The sequence below is a fragment of the Oncorhynchus clarkii genome, chromosome 2 (assembly GCF_045791955.1).
Source record: "Oncorhynchus clarkii lewisi isolate Uvic-CL-2024 chromosome 2, UVic_Ocla_1.0, whole genome shotgun sequence".
Classification (NCBI taxonomy): domain Eukaryota; kingdom Metazoa; phylum Chordata; class Actinopteri; order Salmoniformes; family Salmonidae; genus Oncorhynchus; species Oncorhynchus clarkii.
This window is the reverse complement of record NC_092148.1, coordinates 38,815,133-38,836,888: the sequence shown is the minus strand read 5'-3', so window position 1 is coordinate 38,836,888 and position 21,756 is coordinate 38,815,133. Positions and strand designations below refer to the sequence as shown.

The following is a 21,756-nucleotide window of genomic DNA, read 5'->3' as shown; positions in this document are numbered from 1 at the left end:
AGAATTGCATCCGATTCAGTTGTTTGAGGCAGGGTTTTACACATTCGCAGATTAGGGATCTCATTCAATGAGGTGAAATGGAGGTCCCTGGTCTTCCTCTCAACTGAGGTCAGAGGGTGGGATATCAACGATAGGGTCCATATTATGACATAGCAGAACTAAACTGTAGAACTAAAACATGACAGTTTCTTTGCATACAACAAGCATCGGCTGCTCTAGGTTATCAAGTCAGAAAAGTTAGTCCAATGTTTGACTTGTCAATGGTCAGCCTTACTGAATTATTTTTTTTGGGGGGGGCTCCGCACAACAGTGTGAAAAGGGTACACGTGTTTTAGATCTACACCCTCACCAAAGTGAACCCCCACAGGAGTAATTTTTGGCAAACCAGACTAGTTTTATTGTGCTGATTTACATAAAATTCTACAGATAAACAGATGGTCTATTGTTGAAAATGAAAGTAATCTGAAAAAAAACTACAGCATATCATACAATTCAAAGTGCATTTAGTAAAAGCTCATTTAAAAAGAGACCTGTCTACTTACATTTCTGATTAGTAAAAAAACAATAAAAAAAAAAAAAATAACCTTCACTTGTTTCTAATTAACAACCTTTATATAAACCGAAAGGGTAAAGACATTGATCTCTTAGAACAGCTGAAAACTTGAAAGAAAACAGAAAATAAACAACTAAGCGAAGCAAGAGAAAAACATTAACATTTTCCTTTTGACGCCTTTGAATAGAAACACATTAAGTGACACATTCAAACATGAACATACAGACACTGTACAGGGGCTTAGGGGAGTCTTGAGAAACAATGGACATGATCGACTGACCATCATGGTTCTGCTCATTAGGCACCAAACAGAAGAACGGACTATAATTTTCCTTCTCCGTTGCGAAACTTTGAAAACGTTGTTTATTGAGTGTCATAATAAGCACGACACAGCTCAAGACTGAAGGATCATCCTAAACAGCTAACGTGGAAAGCCGTTTCTCAATTGTTCCAGATGCCAATGGGAGCAAGACAGAATAGCCGAGATAAAGAGTAGGGGGAATGTGAGCACAAGCCAGGGTCACCTGCTCACATCATTCAGCATTGATGCAGTTGGATATGGAACAAATGGCTGCCATTATTCATTTTTTTTAATACAAAAACATATAATTCAAATTGTACCTCTAAAGGTTTCCAAACAGTTTTGTGCCAACATGAACCCTGCTTTGAGAAAGTATGCTCCGACTAGATGAACCCTTGTCATTTTCTAAAAGTTTGAGTCTAGGGATGTAACGATTCACTGACGCGCATCGGTCCTTGGTTCAAATGTTAAAGATACTTGTGCATCGGTCTGCGGGATCCCAAAGCAATCCAAATTAAGCATGCATCATACATTGGTCAGAAAACCGATTCAAATCGCAAGTTCACCATTTTTGTTTTTACTCCATATTGTTTTATACCAAAAATACCTCTTATCTGTTGTGACAATTGATGCTGCCTCTCCTTCAGTTCAGTAGCCTATCAAACTTTTATGCATGTAACTGCGTATGTGCTGTCATATAACTGTGGCATAGTGCGAGAGACAACTGATCACGCCAACAAAAGGCAGGCCTATCCCTGTTCTAATAGGATACATCTGCGCACACCTTCAGCACTCAGATGCTTGCACAATGGCTTTTACAATGTCAAATCATAGGCTTTATTAGTTGAGTGACAACCAATGTAATTTGCTGGGTCATTGTTACAAGAACATTGTGCTTTACCGGAGTTGTGTAGCCTCTCACATGTGAGTTGTGGACAACTCACATCCAACTGTTGATTGGGGTTTTCATTCAGATTGTATTTCAATTGTTCAGGTTTTGGTAATTTTGCTTTCAACAGTCGGTGTATTTGGTCATTTTTAAACAAAGAAGGTAACTTCATAATGGACAGCAATCATTTTTGCAATCAATGGTCCAATCAATTTGCTTTTGAGACAGGGTAAAATCCAAAACTGCATTATCTTAATTGGCTAAATGCCATGTTCATTTCTAAAGACACATATTGACATAGTACTTACTAGCTCAAACATTTTCTTAAAAAATGACAAGTTAATCAGTGGGTGATGGTGATTTCTGATAAAGTGGGGGGGTACAAAAAGCAGAAATTGCCTTCCATCCCTAATCTGATAGTGGGGTAGTAGATGCTCAGTCTTCCCAATTGCTCAGCTCAGGTGCCTACACACACACATCGACTAACACACACACACACACACACACACACACACTCAGCTTAGAGAAGTCATCCCAACAACAGCAGATATATCTTTAAAATAGAAAATGAAATGTGTTCATGCAAAACATTTTAGTGCATTGAAGCATATTGTATCTAACCAAATCACATTAATTCGCTCACCTAATCAAAATGAATCTTTTAAAACAAAAAGGCATCATTCCTGTAGCGTATCAGTGCCCATGTATCTAGAATCTTTCATGAAAGGAGAGATGCACATCCCTAGTTGAGACGTATATTTATATCAGAGTGTAAGCTTTCCTTTACAGCGAGACAAGTAGCACAAACTCACACAATGTCAGAGCACATACTCTCACACCTCTCGTTTGATACCACTCCAACATTGTGACTATGGAAGCATATGGCTGCCAATATTAATACAAACAAATAAAAAATAAATGCAAGAATCAATGTTGGCAGACATTTGCTCCATATCAAACTGCATATTTTCCACATTAGTTATCCAACTTGATGCATGTTTAGGAGATGTTCAAAACAAAACAAATTTGTTAGCTCTTTTCATACAATTTTAGGGCACGTCTTTTAGAGAGAAGAGGACAGACCGAGAGAGAGAGACAAAAAGACAGATATAAAGAGGAGGACCTGTACAGAAGGAGAGACTGGGAGAAAGGGAGTGTGTATGGGTGTCCGCGGGGTCAGTAGAGGTCACTAAGGCCGGCGGTCTTGCGGGCTTTCTGCATGAGGGCTCGCAGCTGGAACTGCTTTCGGGAGAGCAGACGCACATGCTGTAACAGGAGAGAAAGATAGGGAGACAGCGCGTTAGAGAAGACATACAAGGGCACAATGCCTAGTTGTGATGATCTTTATGAAAAGGTGTGCGTGCAGTGTGTGGTTTATTTGAGTGAGTTCACCTGTGTGTATTTGTATGCGTGTGTCCATGCATGTCTGCATGCGTGTTTCCCAACCCTCACCTTGAGGAACACCTCCAGGTCTATGACCCCACGGCGCAGCGCCTCTCCCAGGTAGAAGATGGTGTCCTCAATGGCATTCTCCTCAGCGTACAGGTTGAGGATCTGCTTGTAGAGTGGCGCCGTGGGCACGATTACATCATCGATGTCGTTGTTCTCCGACTGGTTCTCCATCTTCTCCAGTGCCTCGCTCAGCTCCTCGTCCTTACGCTTCAGTAGGTCAATGTTCCTGTCCACCTCCGCCTTCAAAAAAACACAAGACGAATAAACACATGAACAGTACACCCCCACCTCCCAATGTTCCATTCCACCAAATAATTAAGCTCTGAAGACAGGTAATACTTGAGAGAACTTGGGGACTCACAGGTTATACTTAATAGAACTGGGGTGAAGAGGGGAGAGGCAGAATAATGAAATTAGAATGACTTATTAGAATTATTATATTTCTATGGACAGAATATTAGTTAGAAAGAGAGAATGAGCAAAGAGGGAATGAAAGAGCGAAAGACAGAGCGAGGAATAGAAAAGGACCTAGAGTCAAAGAGGAAAGAGAGAACAGAAGTGAAATGTGTCTAATATATCCCTATATCCTCCCTCACCACTTCCTGGTCTAGCCGCGAGACCATTTCCTCCAGTTTCTGGTGTCCTTTCTTCAGGTCCTCCTCGGTCCTCTTCAGCGCGTCCAACTCGGCTTGCGCCCGGTCCATCTCCTCCTTCATCCTCCAACGAAGCTTGTCGCTCACCGCCGAGATCAGCGACGCACGGATGGTGTCCTCGCCAATGGTACCATCCCTACTGGGGCCTGGAGGAGGAGAATGATTATATTTAGATTATTATTTTAAAAAATGTAACAGCCTGTATTGGCACAATTAAACTTACATAGCAAGTTCAAATGCAAATAAAAAAGAGGAGAGGGATGGACAGGGAGGAGAGAAGAGTAAACTAGCAAGACGCTACACTAGAAAATCTGTTCCACACACTATATTTGATAATTTATGCAAAAAGACATTTGCTTTTACACAGCATTTACAATCCTTGCATCACAGTGTCCTTGTTCGTGATCTTATATGACCCTTATGATTTCAGACATAAACAATGGCGGAGGAAGTTGGGATGCATCATCTCCAGGATGTTCATTTCTCAAATGTATATGGAATGACACCAGCAACATTTTACAGAAAGTTATAAAAACATGTTTCAATGCCAATGACTTCATGTTATTGTGTTGCTACTACCCTAAAAAAAGCTGAAAGACAAAACTGAGGACATATTTAAAAAAGATCTTGAAACATCTTTTTAGCTTCGCTTTTCCTTAGGATGCTTTTTAGTCATTCAGTTGTCATTCTTGTTTTTTTTTATCTTAAGTTTGTTGTAGTAAATATTTCAGCTTTCATTTCCATTGTTTTTTTCCTGTAAAGCACATTGCGTTGCTTCCATGCCTGAAATGTGCTGTATAAAATAAAGCTTGATTTGATACAGGTGATGGTCTGCCATTAAAGTGTATGGAGGTTATTTTCCTCATAAAACAATCCACAGTGTCAAAGCATTCCACCTAGCAGTCTTATACTCACTATATAACATATGAAAACTGACTGTAGTTGTGGAATTTTCCATGGTATTTTCTTTCATGTAAACAAACTGTTTGCCCGAACTTTAGTCTAGCATTTGAGGAAGTAGTAGAAATCTGCTGAAAAGAGAGATGCCTAGATATCATTGCTCTGTACAATATTAGAACTAGCAGGCTGGAGTCAGCAATGTGAATGTATGATTAATCTCATAGTGAACCTCAAAATTGATCAAGTATGTTGCGCAGCGAGAGTTGAGTGGGGGTGAACGGATTCGGTTCAGTCAGTTCCAGGGTTGCCATGTTGGCGGTTTCGCCAAAAATTGGGCTACTTTGAAAACTGTTGCAGGTGAAAATGACGGTTCCAGATATTTGGGCTACTTCTAAAGTTAACCACGGCCTCCATGGCATTTCTCTTTCAAAAAAGGTAGATTAATTTCACCGTTACCTGCTGCAGCTAACTATCAAGCAGTGAGGCAGGCTGTTGCGGAACCAGTGCTGGCGGGGAGGGAGGGCCAGAAGGATGTGCGTTTGTGTGTTGAGAGAGCGCTGTAGGCAGCTGAGTCAGTGGAGAGCAGCACCAGCATGCACACACTTCATGACAAGTGATGTGATATCAATGAACTAATAGCACTAGCTAGCTACATCTTTCTCCCTCGTGATAACTCCTCTTGTTGCGAAACATTCAACTAAAAAATAAGCATTTTGTGTGTCTAGGAAATGCGTGTGTATATTATTTTTTTCCCTTTGTTTCCCCATTTGGGGGGGGGGGGGGGGACGCTAGTTTTCAGGCCTTGTGGCCAGGTTGAGTGGTCATTGGGCTGTACATTTTTGCTAGACTTGGCAAAACTGGTCAGTTCAGTCAGTCATCCTAATGAGCCCTCCCCAGCTAGCTAGATTATGCTTGTGGCTAGAAACTTCAGTGAGAATTTGAAACTTTTCTGCCAAAGTTTTTATCAGAGTAATTGTTAGTGCTCGGCAAGTGGGAGCGAAGGACACTTCAAGCCGGCAACACAACACGCAGCGCAAACTCTCCCCATTGAGCAGTAGACTATATCACGGTGACATTGACATGTTCACTACAAACATTACAAGTTATTTAGTGTGTGAGCTGCTGTCCTACTCAAAATAATAGGGCTCATCAAAATAGGGCTCATCAGGACAACTGACTAAACCGCATCCATTAGTCTACACTTGCCTCTCAGCTGCGCGACGCACATCAATTTGGGCACCAGGAGTGTCCATATAGCCTCTCCTCTTTCACCCCTCCTCTTTTCCCCTCTACCCCTGGTCTAAATAAAGTAGTAGGACAACATTTCCATAAGACACTGATATTTATAGTGAAGAGTATGAGTAAACTGGTCATAGAATAGCACATAAGGGAAATGTCAACCCAGAGGTTAAAAATAGCTGTGTCTGTGCTGAGGGGGTTGGGACCACCACACCACTTGACCTTTCGTCACCAGAGTCTGGTTACGGGGCGACATTTCAGAGGCGACCAGGCAGTGAGGTCACAGAGGGGAACAGACCCCAGCCAGAATGCTAGAGGTCAGGGTCAATTAAAGGTCAACAGAATGGCAGGCAGTATATGCTTCTTAATAAAAACCTATTTGAAACAAGCCATTACACTTTGTTTATAAAATAAATAAAATAAAGATATGCCTATCTTGTCCTTGTCTGTTGGCTTTTCTGCTAAATCAAAAATTCAATATGGATCCCATTTCGATGGTCTAAACCACTAATACCAATGGTCTTTTCCCGAAATAGTTGCATCAAATCAAAACCTTCTACTGCGGTCATTCGAAGGCAGTGGCATTAGCGTATGTTCTTCAAAGAGAGTATGCACTAATTAAATAAATAATGGAGCCTAAGCTACTGAAAACAGGCCTTCTACGAGATTAAATCATGACAGGAGGGTTTGATTCTTATTATAGAGATGGAGTCCAGACATACTACTTTCACACGCACACCCCGTAAAATGACTCATCATTCAGCGTGTTGAACACAAGAGATAATATTTACTCTTCCCTTAAAACGTATTAAAAAACCTAGACCTACCTTAGGCTTTCCGAAAGTAGGCCATAAGAACGAATTGATAAGGAAAGTATGAAGGGGAGAGACAGCTATGCAATATTTGAAGGTGAAATTGACAATCATTCAAATGGATACAAAATACACACATGTCCATAGCCTATTTATTAACGTTGATTAGTCTATAAATTAAGAAAATATACTGTAGTTCTGAACGTACAACACAACTGCTGACTACTGTTGTCAGCTGTTTTGGTAAATCGTTGAGGTCTGTTGTCGTGTTGGTGGTTCAGTAGTTTGTCATTTGGAGTGTTCTGCACATTTTAAAGTTGGTTTGGAGTGTGTTTCTTAAAAAGTAGATGTACGTACAGCAGTTTCAAAAATTGCATATTTTGGTCACCATAGACCTCCATGTAAAAATAGTTTTGCATGTTTAAGTGCTTATATATTTTTTTTAAAGTATTATGTATCAAAAACAAAAATGTAAGCAACTCAAGTTAGACCTCTGCATGTTATAAAGTTGTAAGGGTAGGTTGAGTAAAAGCTGTAGGAGTAGTGTGGGAATAATACATTGAAGAAAAATATATACGCAACATGTTTCATGAGCTGAAATAAAAGATCCCCAAAAAATGTAATGAGCGCTAAAAGCTTATTTCTCAAAATGTGGTCACATACATGTTAGTGAGCATTTGTACTTTGCCAAGATAATCCAACCCCCACCGGTGTGATTAGCATCGCTGAGGGTTTAGAGCTTAAGGTAGTCAGCTCGTACAAGTATGGCTAGGCAGTACACTGTCCTCTCAACTAATATCCAAGCTGCAGGTTAAGGTTAAATCTAGACTTGGTTTCCACTATTGTGATCGCTCCTTTCACCCCTGCTACGAATCTAACCCCGATTCAGACGACCATCCTACGCATGCTAGATTACAGAGACATAATTTATACAGTGCCTTCAGAAAGTACTCACACCCCTTGACTTTCACATTTTGCTACGTTACAGCCTTATTCTAAAATTGATTAAATTGTGTTTTCCTCAATCTATACACAACATCCAATAATGACAAAGCAAAAACAGGTTTTTAGAACTTTTTGCAAATTTCTAAAATTAAAAAACTATCACATTTACATAGGTATTCTGACCCTGTACCTCAGTACTTTGTTGAAGCACCTTTAGCGGAGATTACAGCTTTGAGTCTTCTTGGGTATGACGGTTGGCATACCTGTATTTGGGGTGTTTCTCCCATTCTTCTCTGCAGATCCTCTCTAACTCAATCAAGTTGGATGGGGAGCGTCGCTGCACAGCTATTTTCAGGTCTCTCCAGAGATGGTCGATCGGGTTCAAGTCCGGGCTCTGGCCGGGCCACTCAAGGACATTCAGAGAATTGTCCCTTAGTCACTCCTGCATTGTCTTGGCTGTGTGCTTATATTTATTGTACTGTTGTAAGGTGAACCTTCGCCCCAGACTGAGGTCCTGAACAGGTTTTCGTCAAGGATCTCTCTGTACTTTACTCCGTTCATCTTTCCCTCGATCCTGACTAGTCTCCCATTCCCTACCGCTGAAAAACATACCATAACATACACACAGCATGATGCTGCCACCACCGTGCTTCACCATAGGGATGTTGCCAGATTTCCCCCAGACGTGACGCTTGGCATTCAGGCTCGAAGAGACCAGAGAATCTTGTTTCTCATGGTCAGAGTCCTTTAGGCACCTTTTGGCAAACTCCAAGCTGGCTGTTGTGTGCCTTTTACTGAGGAGTGGCTTCCGTCTGGCCTCTCCATAATAAAGGCCCGATTGGTGGAGTGCTGCAGAGATGGGAGAATCTTCCAGAACCTACCATCTCCACAGAGGAACTCTAGAGCTCTGTCAGAGTGACCATCGGGTTCTTGGTCACCTCCCTGACCAAGGCCCTTATCCCCCGATTGCTTAAGCTGGCCGCCCGGCCAAACTGCACAAAGGGTCTGAATACTTGTGTACATGAGGTGTTTTTTACTTTAATACATTTGCAAAAAAACAAAAAAATAACTTATCGCTTCATCATTATGGAGTATTGTGTTTAGACCGATGAGGAAAATAAGGCAGTAACAAAATGTGGAAAAGGTCAAAGGGTCTGAATACTTTTTGAATGCACTGTATATCTTGATTACTTAAGTATTCAACCCTCTGAGCCAATACATGTTAGGCTTACTTTTGGCAGTGATTATAGCTGTGAGTCTGTCTGGGTCAGTCTCTAAGAGCTTTGCACAACTGAACTGTACAATAACAGCATATTATCCTTTAAAAATAATTCAAGCTCTGTCAAGTGGGTTGTTGATCATTGCTAGACAGCCATTTTCACGTCTCGCCATAGATTTAAGACGATTCAAGTCAAAACTGTAACTAGGCCACTCAGGAACATTCAATGTGAACGTGTATATTTGGCTCCATTACATTTATTTTCATCCCAAAATAAAAAAACACTGTCATTGCCGATGACAAGCATAACCATAACATGATGCAGCCACCACCTTGCTTGAAAATATGAAGAGTGCTACTCATTAGTGCCTTACTGCAAACATGCTGCATGTTTGGAATACTGTTATGCTGTATAGGTGACCTTTTCACTGTCATTTAGGTTAGTATTGTGGAGTAACTACAATGTTATTGATCGATCCTCAGTTCTCTCCTATCACAGCCATTCAACTCTGTAATTGTTTTAAAGGCACCATTGGCCTCATGTTGAAATCCCTGAGAGTTCCTCTCCGGCAACTAGTATTCCCGCGTGGCGCAGCGGTCTAATGCACTGCATCACAGTACTAGACTCGCTACTACAGACCATAGGGCAGCACACAACTGGCCCAGAGTCGTTCGAGTTAGGGGAGGGTTTGGCCAGGGTAGGTCGTCATTGTAAATAATTTTTCTTAACCGACTTGTCTAGCTAAAAACATTGAATAAAAAATAAGTTAGGAATGACGCCTGAAGCTTGTAATGACTGGGTGTATTGATACACCATCCAAATCGTAATTAATAACTTCAACATGCTCAAAGGGATATTCAATGCCTCTAGTTTTTTTTACTCCTTTACCAATAGGTGCCCTTTGCAAAGCATTGGAAAACCACCCTGGTCTTTGTGCTGGAATCTGTTTGAAATTCACTGCTCGGCTAAGGTACGTTACAGATGATTACACAGCTGATTCAAATAATCAACTCATCATCAAGCTTTGATTATTTGAATCAGCTGTCTAGTGCTAGAGAAAATAAAAAAACGTGCTCCCAGGACCGAGTTTGGGAAACACTGCCTTATAGGACACATCAATGCACTCTATACCCCTTTGTCAACTGGCCATCTCTGTATACCCAGGGGAAGACCCACTGGTTGATATTTATAAAAACCATCTTAGGCCTCACTCCCCCCTATCTGAGATACCTACAACAAACCTCAACTTCTACATACAACACCCGTTCTGCCAGTCACATTCTGTTAAAGGTACCCAAAGTACACACATCCCTCTTTTCAGTTTGCTGCAGCTAGTGACTGGAAGGACCTTCAAAAAAAACCTGTCCAATTTGAGTGTTTTATCTCCATCTCTACATTCAAAGATTCAATCATGGACACTCTTCCTTACACTTGAGGCTGCTTCACCTGATTGTTGTCTACCTTTTTTTCCCTTTGTGCTGTTGTCTGTGCCTAACATTGTTTGTACCATGTTTGTGCTGCTGCCATGTGTTACTACAGTGTTGTCATGTTGTTGCCACCATGTTATGTGGCCATGTTGTATTGCTGCCATGTTGTGTTGTCTAAGGTCTGTTGTGGTGTCTATCATAATGTGTGTTTTGTCCTAAATGTTTTATCTCAGCCCCCATCCCTGCCGTTTGCCTCTTGGTAGGCAGTCATTGTATATAATAATAGTCTAGTTAAAGACTACATACAAAAAGTCAAATAAAAACAAGTCCCGAGAATCGAACCCACTATCCTGGCATTGCAAGTGCCATGCTCTACCAAATGAACTACAGAGGATCACCATATGGGTAGTTGACAAGTGCACACTTCAGGAAAAACTATAGACAATTGAGATGCATAGCCAGAAGTGAGTTCAAACCCTCCAAGAGCCCAAACATATAAATAATGTACTGTTCTCTACATTACTATACTAAACTATTGTTGTCTGTAGAGATAGCCTTGAATTGTACATTTTGTCTCATACAATCATTGGATCCTGTAGGTGCTGGGTAGAGCTATGAAGGGGAGACGGTCATGACCCCGTCAGATCTTTTGGAAGAACGCCCAGAATATGCTATAAGTTAAGAATGGAGACGGTGCCCGTCACATGTAGGAACCAACCCTATGGACCATGCCTATGTAGCTTTTTTTGTATAGCCGTATATAAGAGAACGGAACTGCCCCGGGAGAGCTCCTGACAGACGTGTTCCTCTTGATGCTTTAAGTTTGTTGGAACCTCTCCGGCTTGCTGATAAAAAAGGATACATTTAATATTGTCAGGGGTATCTGGTGGCAATTTCCACAACACTATTGGTAAGAGTTCAGGTGGGCCTTCTTGCTTCAGCAAACAAAGGAAAGGAGGGGTGCTCAACAATGACAAAAATCACGAGAAGGTCTTATCAAGAAAAACTTCCAAAAGGACTAAATTGAGGCAGAAAGGAGTTGGAGCACTCAAAAGGTATACTCTACCTTACTGGGCTGAACTATACTCTACTGTATTGTACTTTACTGAACTATTCTGTACTGAACTATACTTACTGCACTCTACTATAGTTTACTTGTTGTTTCCCCATTTTAAACTTGGTCTGAGTCTCAGAATGTCTGTCTGGGGCTGGATCTAAAGGGTTTCGGTCTTGACTTCATCTCTGGTACTCACATCAATTCTATACTTTTGAATCCATCTGGGTAGTGGACAACCGCACACTTCAGGAAACATTATAGATTATTGAGATGCATGGCCAGCAGGGGGCTCTATTCCCTTCAAGAGTGACTTGAAAGGTCAAGCCCAACCTAACTAAATTTAATTGGCCCACAGCGGTCGTGACGTTTAAGATATTAACTTAATTTATAATGAATTTAAAGATCTTGGTCTATAAATGCTGTATAACAAGTTTGAGAAATTACAACTTTTTCAAAATGCCAGATCCATCATGGTGATGTCATCAGTCCTAAATGCAAATGTGTTCATTGGGTAGAGTGGAACCTGTTTCAAATTCAGAGACTAGGTCAAATGAGAAGGTAGGGCAGACTTTTTTTAAATGAAATGTTCATTAATAATAATGTTTACAATTATAATAGGTTTCGAGTCAAATGTTCCCTAATTTTTTGGGCCACTGAACAAATTAAGCAGAAACTTGAACATTGTGAGAATTTTGTGCAACTTCCGGCGCAGGTTTAGAGTGAACCTTACAGTTGTGGCTATTTGTGCAGAATATAGGCCTACCAGCAAAGCCAAAGGAGCAAATCCCATAACATGTTCAAATAGTTTTGATTTCTATGATATAGCCATGTCTAACAGTAGCCGTGGTGTTCAATGCAGGCCTACATTGCATGAGACTAAACTTCTTTACATTATGAAGGGCTGGACATGAATGATTTGTTACTATTTAACACTGTGCCAAATAGGTTAGTGTAAATTGCATTGTATGATGCAAGAAACCACTTTCGAAAATAAAATGTATTATTACTATACAGAGAATAAGACAAAGTAGGCTACCGTAAGTAGGCTAGCCTGTCTCAAAATTTAACACTGCCCCTTTAATTAAGACATATGCTTTTTACCTGAATGGCTTTTCAAAGACCGCTGAAAATGTAGCCTACATGTTTTGTGCTCTTGCAGGAAGCACATTCACTCATGGGTGATTGAAAGACCGCTCATGAGCTACCCCCGCCAATAGAATTCTACTCCGTTGTGCACTGGCTCTGCCTGCAACAAAACCAGACTCAATCTTGCAAAGTTAGATTTGTTTTGGTTTGTAGCATTGAAAAGGGGCTGATATAATGCTGATTCGATCACAGAAAAAACACTGATCTATATAGTGCAAACCAATGGCGCAAACTCAGTGAAGTTCAATCTCCTGCGTCTCTGCGCAGCATTGCATTTATTTAGCGCGGGAGTACCGGATGAAGTGCGCACTCGCAAGCAGCTTAGAGGGAATACCTAATAAGTCATTGAAGTATGCAGTATGCTTCACAAGCTTACTCATAAAAAATAATTCAATGGTTATTGTCAGGACGGTCTTCATCCATAACCTTCGGTTACACGTCACAGACCTAAAATTGCTATACAAGGCAGTGTTAAGACTTCATAATGGTGTCCAATATTGTGTATAGAAAACGTTTGTGATTCTCCTAGGGGTGTGTGCATTTTTCCCTTTGATACTTCAATAGCTCCGATCAAGCCAGGCCTTGAGATTACAATATCCAGAAGGCAATGCCGTGTGATACATACCCACAGTGGAGGCAGGAATCTGGGAAGTGTAGTGTGTAGTGCCAGCTGTGGCAGGATACGAGTTTGCACTAGGGTACTGGTACCCTGGATAGCCACTGGAGAGAAAAAAACAAACCATGCATCATCAACCAACAGCCATCTGTTAATCAAAGCTGTAAATCTTTTGAACTATATGGGGCACTGTAAGAGAAGGAACAGCTTCATTAATTTGTTCATTGAGTGTAATGATTCCACCAGATAGACATGCTTATGTGGCTGTGTTGCTTATGTAAACCCAAAGACAAACATGTCAGAACTGGTTTGATGAGATTGAGAGGGACTGGCTGAGAGAGGCAGTGTCAGAGGAAATTGTGGCCTTGAAGACAGACATCTTACCCAGGGGTGGGGTTTGGTCCGTACGGGGAGAGCGCTGGCATACCTGGCATGTAGGATGCTATGGATGGGAGGGAGGGATTGACAGTGTGAGGGTCAGATTACATTGGACATGTCATCTCAGTTATCCATCTTTCACAATGTGCGTGGATACCATCTGGAGTCCAATAGGAGGTACTGCACGTGTTTGCAAGAACGATTCAGGGCAACATTTTAGTAGTGCAGAAGAATTACAAAGTGCAAAAATGACCATAAACCTCAATCTGGAGGCATAATTAAATTTGAAACATTTAACAATGTTCGAGACGACGATGTATTACTCAGTTAAAACTCTAGTTCAATAATCGCTTGCTTATAATGCAGTTAAAGAAATGTTAGAATTTCAATTACAATGCAAGATGACGTTAAGTGTTTTTGCACTATGAAAATGGCGCCCAAAGTCTCACGTATTATATGGAGAAACAGAGTTCATGTTTATGCAGATACAAAATTCCCATTATTACAATGACCGACCTATCCATACAGTGAAAATAACTGACTAATGCTATCCATACTGCAGTGTTCCAAAAATTATTCCTTGAAGACACCCAGACGTTTCACAATTATGTTGTAGGCCTGAACTAGCACACCCGATTCAACTAGTCGAGTGCTTGATTAGTTGACAAGTTGAAACAGGAATGCTAGGTCTGGAATACAAACAATGTCAGACTGAACGGGTAACTTACGGTTGGGGGGTCCTGCAGCCTGGAAGGCCTGGTAGGGGGCCTGTGTGGTGGGGCGGGAGAATACGGGGGGCTCCTCCCCAAACACCACGATCATCACCTGGATCAGACCATACAGGTCCGACTGGGGCTGGGAGGAAGAGAAATCAACAGAACTGTATTGTCCACATGGAGATGGACAACTGTGACAGGCTTCACCTCATACAGATAACAGCGTGATGAAATGAGCTCATGTTAAGTAGGGCTAACATTCCCCCTAGTGGCACTAACCTTGATGGCACCAGCCCAAAAATATTTTTTTATCACAAACAACTAAATTGGATGTTCTACATCCACAACAATACTTACACCACATCGGGAGACAACTTTTGAGGTCTGGGAAATTATTTAGAAATGTAGATTTTGGGGCTTAGTTTAATTCCAGTGTGCACCTAGCAAGAGGCTGCTGTCAAGCAGAGTTTTTGTGATATTCTGCCAGGTAAGCATATCCTACTTTGTAGTCAACATTGAATTAAGGTTTTTGGGAAAGCCTTTTCATCTACACAAAGTGGTAAACGAGCGCACCGCACATAGACAGGGGAAATTCTTGTTGCCTCTTCAGGAAGTTGCAGGAAATACAAATAACTGATGCATTTTGTTCATGTCTTATGATGACCTTGAGCAAATTAATAAATGTTGAATACATTTAGTTGATTCCCTACTTAGTTCAATACATTTGAATATTGTTGAATTCCGTTTTAAAATGTCTGGATTCCATCCGTGTTCTCTGCATCACAGATTTTATAGGGCCCTAGATTGTGACACCCCAAAACATATTTTTCTGTGTCACACAAAATACATTTGACTCATCTTAGAAAGTCATTCACAATGCTTTATTAAGAAGGATGCTAACCGTTACATTGAAAATACATTTGATGCTAATCGATCTATAGGTTAATTTGCATGATTTGGGGGAATTTAATTGCCGCATGTATATTTCTGTTAGTCCTCATGCATTTTATTTCACACATACACAGCATACAGAGCCTAGTTTGAGGACCAGAATAGCCTACCACATGTCAAACAGTGCAAGAATATCTCCTCAAAAAGCCTCTAGGCCACTGGAGTGAAACCTGCTTTTGTAAGCCCAGTCATTGCGCAACAAATAACAATGCGAAACACAATTGCATGTTAAAAACTTGTGGCCACAATTTCTCAATCTCAACTCAAAGCACGCCGTTCATTCGGCATTCGAAACCGTGCCAATATCATCCAAACACCGGCTTCGAGGGCATTATCACTTTCATACAACAATTTATTCATGCCATTTCATCCTTCCATGCGATATAGTCCCGACACAAATCTGAGGTTGCTGCCCAAGCCGGCTGGTAGTTGTCTATCGGTTCGGTTGACAAAGACACGACTCAGTCTTTCAGTTCTGTATCTATGGACAAGACCCAGTCTAAAATGTTCCATTGCCATACTGGCTGGCAACGTTCTCATAGTCACGACAAACAATGCAGCCAGAATAACAGCGAAGTGGCTGCATTTGCGGTTGTTCAAGCAGATTTCAAGTGACATTTATTTGGATGCATCCATAACAATGAACTAATGAGGCGCGATTTCGCCAGGCACAGATACTGTGCTCTCGTCAGGACACTGTTGTTCATAGGAGCTACCCAAAGACACAGCTAACACAATCACTTCAAACTAAAGCTGGAAAGACAGCAAACATGCTGCATTTCATTTTGATTTTCCTGTTATTTTCTATTGACATTCCTTTGTATACACCCAGAAAAATAATGCCTGCTGATTAATTATTTCAATTGGATGAGAAATGCTGCCTGGCTGTCTGCCTATTCCCGACTCCCGCCACATTCATTACTATGGACAGCTGGAGTTCGAATTGCAATATTGAAACAGTGTTGCTGAGATAGACTGCAAGGTTTATACAAATTTTTGCTGTTGAAAACTAAATGTTAGTCTAAAAGAAATGTGAGATAATGTCTAGATGCTCAAGAGTTCAAGTTTATAAATTGCCTGGCTGGGCTGATGAGACAGTGGATTGCGCAGTGAGAGGGAACCGAGAAAATAGGCTTTTCAAAGTCAGATTTAGCCTGTGGTAACTTCTGGAATAAACACTGGCTGGAATGGTGTTTTAACCAATCAGCATCCAGGATTAGACCCACCCGTTGTATAATAGGCTATAGCCTTTTGACTGTAATAAGATATGCAACAATAGCAAGCCTGTTTCTATTAAGCTCGCAATGAAAAATGCCCAGCCCTTGTATGCATACTATCATAGAGGAAGAGACAAAGTGAGAGGTTTCACTCTCGCCAAAATCTGTCCAAAATAAGTCCAATGTGTTTCTATGGGCTTATTTTGGGCCTGCCATCGCGCCTTGGGACGACTCGCATTGTTAGGGCGGAAACATATGCATCTCGTCATTATATACAGATCTCAGAGTACTTACTGTTGGTCACATCATTTTACTGTCTAGGAAAAATGTAGCCGTTTGTTGACGGGTTAATGAGGGTCAGTTAGTCGGCAGCAAAATGTACATCCTAAGAAGTGTAATAGACTTCGGACATGATATTCAATAAAAACATTACATTAACACGTGTCGAACTCATTCCACGGATGGCCGGGCGTCTGCAGATTACTAGGCCCTCCATTGAATGAGTTTGACACCCTTGATCTAAAAAGTCCAAGCAGGAATGCAAGATTCCAAATATTTGTATATGTAAACCTAATCCAGTGATTGTCATGAATTTTCAGTTGACAATTAGGCTATTTTTGTTACTGTCAAAACAGGGCACGTAAAATCTTTACGTGCACTAATATTATGTATAGGTCAAATTCAATTGGTACTAGTTCAGCACCCAAGGAAGTGGAAACGCAAAACACATTAGATAGATCGCTAACTCTAAATATAACACCTACTGCTAGTGGCCATGTATTAATCTAAGATTAAATGTAACATCTCCAAATAACTTTGCAATGAGGCCGAGTGCACTCACGATGGACGATGCGCAAATTTGTGAGCTCCGTACTTCAAACCCATATCAGATATGTTTAGAAAAATTGTAACTACAGAACACTGAGACCCTCCTCTCTTTAATATAGACAACTAGTTGCTTCCAAAGCTGTGTTTCCCCCACAATTGCATTTTTAAATGTTATACAATCACGAGGGGTAAACAAGGGGGGGTGAGAGAGTGCGAGGGGCTCGCTCATTACAGCAGCCGGCCCCAGCGAAACAGGTAGGCACACAGCGGCAGGTCAGAAACTCATTACAGGAACCATGAGGATAATGCACTTTTACTGTTTAACAAATTCGGTTTGGTTTTATCCTCCCCCCCAAAATGGGAAGTTTCGAGGTAACCAGGTAGAATGTGCAGCTCGCACCAGTGCAACCAGTTTTAAAAAGTAATGGGGGGGGGAAATAGTTACATATCACAATATTATTTTGGGACGACGTTGTATCGATATTTATTCAAAGTATCGCTTTGCTACTGTAGGTGGCGTTAGCTAGCGCTAGTCGGTTATACCTGTTCAATCTTTTTAAATAGTGAGCCAACATGTTTTCAGCACTTTTATTTCTCTGACTGATCAAAACACGTATAGAGAGCAGTATGTTTGGAACATCAAATCGCAATATCGAATTGCAATACATATAGAATTGTGAGAATCGCAAAACACATCGGCACCCAAGTATCGTGATATCGTAACGGGAGGTCACTGGAAAGTCCCAGCCCAAACTAAAAAATGGAACTCGCACAGCCAAGTTAAAGGGTTGAAAAACGTGACTAAATGGCCACACTGTGGAGCCTGTCAAAGGGGCAATCTGCGATTGCTACAAAAAAAATGTTAGGCATTTAAATGAATGATATACCCTTCGATTCTTTAAGAACATAATGTATATAACTCATGCTCCCAAGTGGCGCAGCGATAAAAGGCACGGCATCTCAGTGCAAGAGGCATCAATAGTCCCTGGTTTGAATCCAGGCTGAATCACATCCAGGTGTGATTGGGAGTCCCATTGTACGCCGCCCAATTGGCCCTGCGTCGTCCGGGTTTGGCCTTCATTGTAAATAAGAATTTGTTCTTAACTGACTTGCCAAGTTAAATAAAGGTTACATTTTTAAAAATGAGCTTAGTTCAACTGTCATACCCCATCACAAACCAAAATATGATAGCTAGTTTTACTCCAATGTTTGTAAACAATGTAATTGTAAACAAACACTGTATAGCCTCAAACTATAATTTTGATATCATGGATGTTGTATCCAGTCCTTGCATCCAGTGGACGGTTTATGAATTTGAGTGGTTACAATTGTGTGCCAATTGGACCAGCGTTGTCTGGGTTAGGGTTTGCCCGGAGTAGGCAGTCATTGTAAATAAGAATTTCTTCCTAACAGACTTACCTAGTTAAATAAAGGTTAAATAAATCAATACTCAAGCCCCATCCCTCAGTTTTTGCCCAAAACAGTGGTGGGGTGGACTATTATTGTTTGAACTGTATATTGCCCCTTTAAAGCAGTCCAACATTAATTGTGTTTACTTAATCCATATTATCTGTGTGAAATCCATCAGAAACTAGGTACAGAGACATTGGTTCAGTAATAAATGAAGAGTAATACAGTGTGCGTCGCAAAAAAATTCACACGCAGAAAAACAGAGGTATAATATAGCCAATGCTAAAATACTGGAGACAACGCTGTTACTGACATGTTTCCACTCGTGCAGATAGGGCAGGTAGATCTTGCCATTGGCATCAATGTGTTTGCCAGTCTTGATCATCATGGCACTGGTGGGCTTCACAAAACAGATGGGAGGGTTGTATGGGTAGGTGTCCAGCAGCCATAGACACACTGGGATGTTATATATGTTTCCTAGAAGACAAAATTGCTCAAATACTTTAATAGACAAAATCATAGAACACAACAGGAAAGGTTTTGCAACAGACAATGGAAATGTGTGTTTCTTATTGAACAAGTCCAGGTAGTTCCTCTCTGTTTGGTGCCTATGAACACAACCCTGGTCATTACTTTTTTGTCAGATAATAGTGACATACACCCAAACTTAGCCTACCTCTGTAGCTGACTGGCACTGTTCCTGTTAAGCTCACCAGAGTTCTAGTGGAGCCATCATTGAAAACTGAGGACAGAAAATATCAGTCAATAAAACAAATCAGACAAGCATACAATAACACATATATCATGTTTTGTGATATGGGCCACTGCGGTGACCCATGTACTGTACACGTTCTTACCATATGAATCCATAACAGGCTTCAGGTCCTTGTACTGGGAGATGACGTTGGTTATCTCACGAACAGTCAGGTCCCTGTATTTGTATTGCTGAACAGTGGACATGGTGATTAATATTGCTGAATGTCAATGTCTTAACACTGATTGGTTCAGCCAGGTACCTAAGGTTAGTTAGTTAACGTTAGTTATCTGGCTAGAAAACACTAGCTAGTTAACGTTATCTAACTATAAGCATACGTTATCAAACATAAGTTATAAATCAGGTCTAACTGTCTAACACTAACACTAGTTATTTGGTAACCGAGATAGTTATCGTTAGACAAATATTTGTAGAGTTGGCTAACATTAGCTAGTTAGCGCGCTTAGCTAGCTGAAAGGCTAACAATGTTAATAAAAACAATTGTTAGCTAACGTTAGGTAAAATCGATGCTTACCTTGAGCATTTTCTTCAATGAGCCTTCGTTGACAACTGCCATGATTGATGGTGTAATATGATGTACTTCAGATGAACTACCTAGGTTTAGCTAACTACTGTAACGTTAACGTTGTTTATTTGAAAACGACAACTTGCTAGCGTGAGCTGGCCCTCGGCGTATGATTCCGGTCAAAGAAAATACTAATTTCGACACGAAGAGTAGCGTGTATAATTGTTATGTTTAGCTAAACGTTACCTGTTTAAAATATATATTTCTGAAGACACAAAGGTAATGCAATAATCAGAAATACCGATGAGATTCAAGGATCACTGCTGTGAGCAACAGCGTCTCGTCAGCAACAATTAAAAAAAGTACTTCCGGGTCTTCTTCTTCGATGAGGTTTAACGGTGGTTCACATCCAATAAATGTTGCATTACCGCCACCAACTAGACTGGGGCATTGTTGTATCTTCTTGTCTGAAGAAAACAACGGCTCTTTAACAACGGCCCTTTAAAACATACAGTACTAGTCTAAAGTTTGGACATACCTACTCATTCAAGGGTTTTCTTTATTTTTGCTATTTTCTACATTGTAGAATAACAGTGAATACATCAAAACTATGAAATAACAAAATAATGTAGTAACCAAAAAGGTGTTAAACAAATCAAAATATAACATATATTTTAGATTCTTCAAAGTAGCCACCCTTTGTGTTTGAATGTTAAATGACGAGACAGAGGCATTGATGCGAGTAACCAGTCTTGTTCAGTACATCACAACACATCCGAGTATCTCAAGCACCCCGGTAAAACACAAGAGTTGCAGTAATGAACATTTACCAACAGATGGCATCACTGTGCCATCTTACACCCCATAACACTTTGCCTTGATGCCAGCTTTGCACAGATTTGTCGTAGATGAACTTGGAGACCTGTCTTCTGTGACGTAGCTTCACCAGCACGTCTGTCACCACACATGGCTCCAGGAGAGTGCTGGCTACTGGCAGAGCTGCTTTTAAGCGCCGTGCGATGAGGCGCTGTGCCGGGCTGCTGTCCATGCCTTCTGTCGGGGTATTGCGCCACTGCAGGATTGCTTTCCAGGCATCTTTGCCCTCTCGCAGAGCCTTTTTGCAGAGGTTCTTTGCAATTTTTACTGCGGACTCTGCCTTCCCATTAGCTTTTGGGCGTCGTGGTGATGAAGTGACGTGCTCGAATTCCCATCCTGCAGCAAATCTTCGGAACTCAACTCCGGAGAATTGGAGTCCATTGTCCGAAATTACCCTATCTGGCTGGCCATAGCGGGCAAACTGAGCCTTGCAGCGTTTGATCGTTGTCTCTGCTGAGAGGTCGGGGAGGAGGTCGATCTCCCAAAAGTCTGAGTAATGATCGACTACCAGCAGAAAGTCTTTGCCACTGTGCTGGAAGAGATCTAGACTTACTATCTGCCAGGGGCGCATCGGTAACTCGTGGGACATCATCGTCTCTCTCTGTTGCTCAATGGCATATTCATTGCAGATTGTGCATTTACTGACATAGTCTTTAATTTCACTCTGCATTCCTGGCCAATACAGTGTGTCACGTGCTTGTCTGTAACAGGCCTCACCTCCTATGTGACTTGAGTGAACGCGTGCCAACATCTCAGGGCGCAGAGACCGGGGAATAACGACTCTCTGACTCTTGAATATTACTCCGTTTTGAACACTGAGCTCCTCTTTGATTGGCCAATATTCTCTGACGGCTAAAGCAGTTTCTTCCCTGCAGTCGGGCCAGCCCATC

At 41.2% G+C, this 21,756-nt stretch overlaps 1 protein-coding gene across 1 annotated transcript; it reads right to left on the bottom strand.

Annotated features, from left to right (window-relative positions):
* Positions 1 to 373: 373 nt before the first annotated feature.
* Positions 374 to 20,384, bottom strand: LOC139367851 (tumor susceptibility 101a). The gene is made up of 10 exons (XM_071106187.1): positions 20,000 to 20,384; positions 19,568 to 19,655; positions 19,387 to 19,452; positions 19,024 to 19,187; positions 14,317 to 14,443; positions 13,595 to 13,652; positions 13,220 to 13,314; positions 3,792 to 3,994; positions 3,196 to 3,435; positions 374 to 3,009 (listed from the first exon to the last, which is right to left on the bottom strand). The coding sequence occupies exons 1-10, from the start codon at positions 20,039 to 20,041 to the stop codon at positions 2,920 to 2,922; spliced, it is 1,173 nt and encodes a 390-aa protein (XP_070962288.1). The 5' UTR covers positions 20,042 to 20,384; the 3' UTR covers positions 374 to 2,919.
* Between the last annotated feature and the right edge of the window lie 1,372 nt (positions 20,385 to 21,756).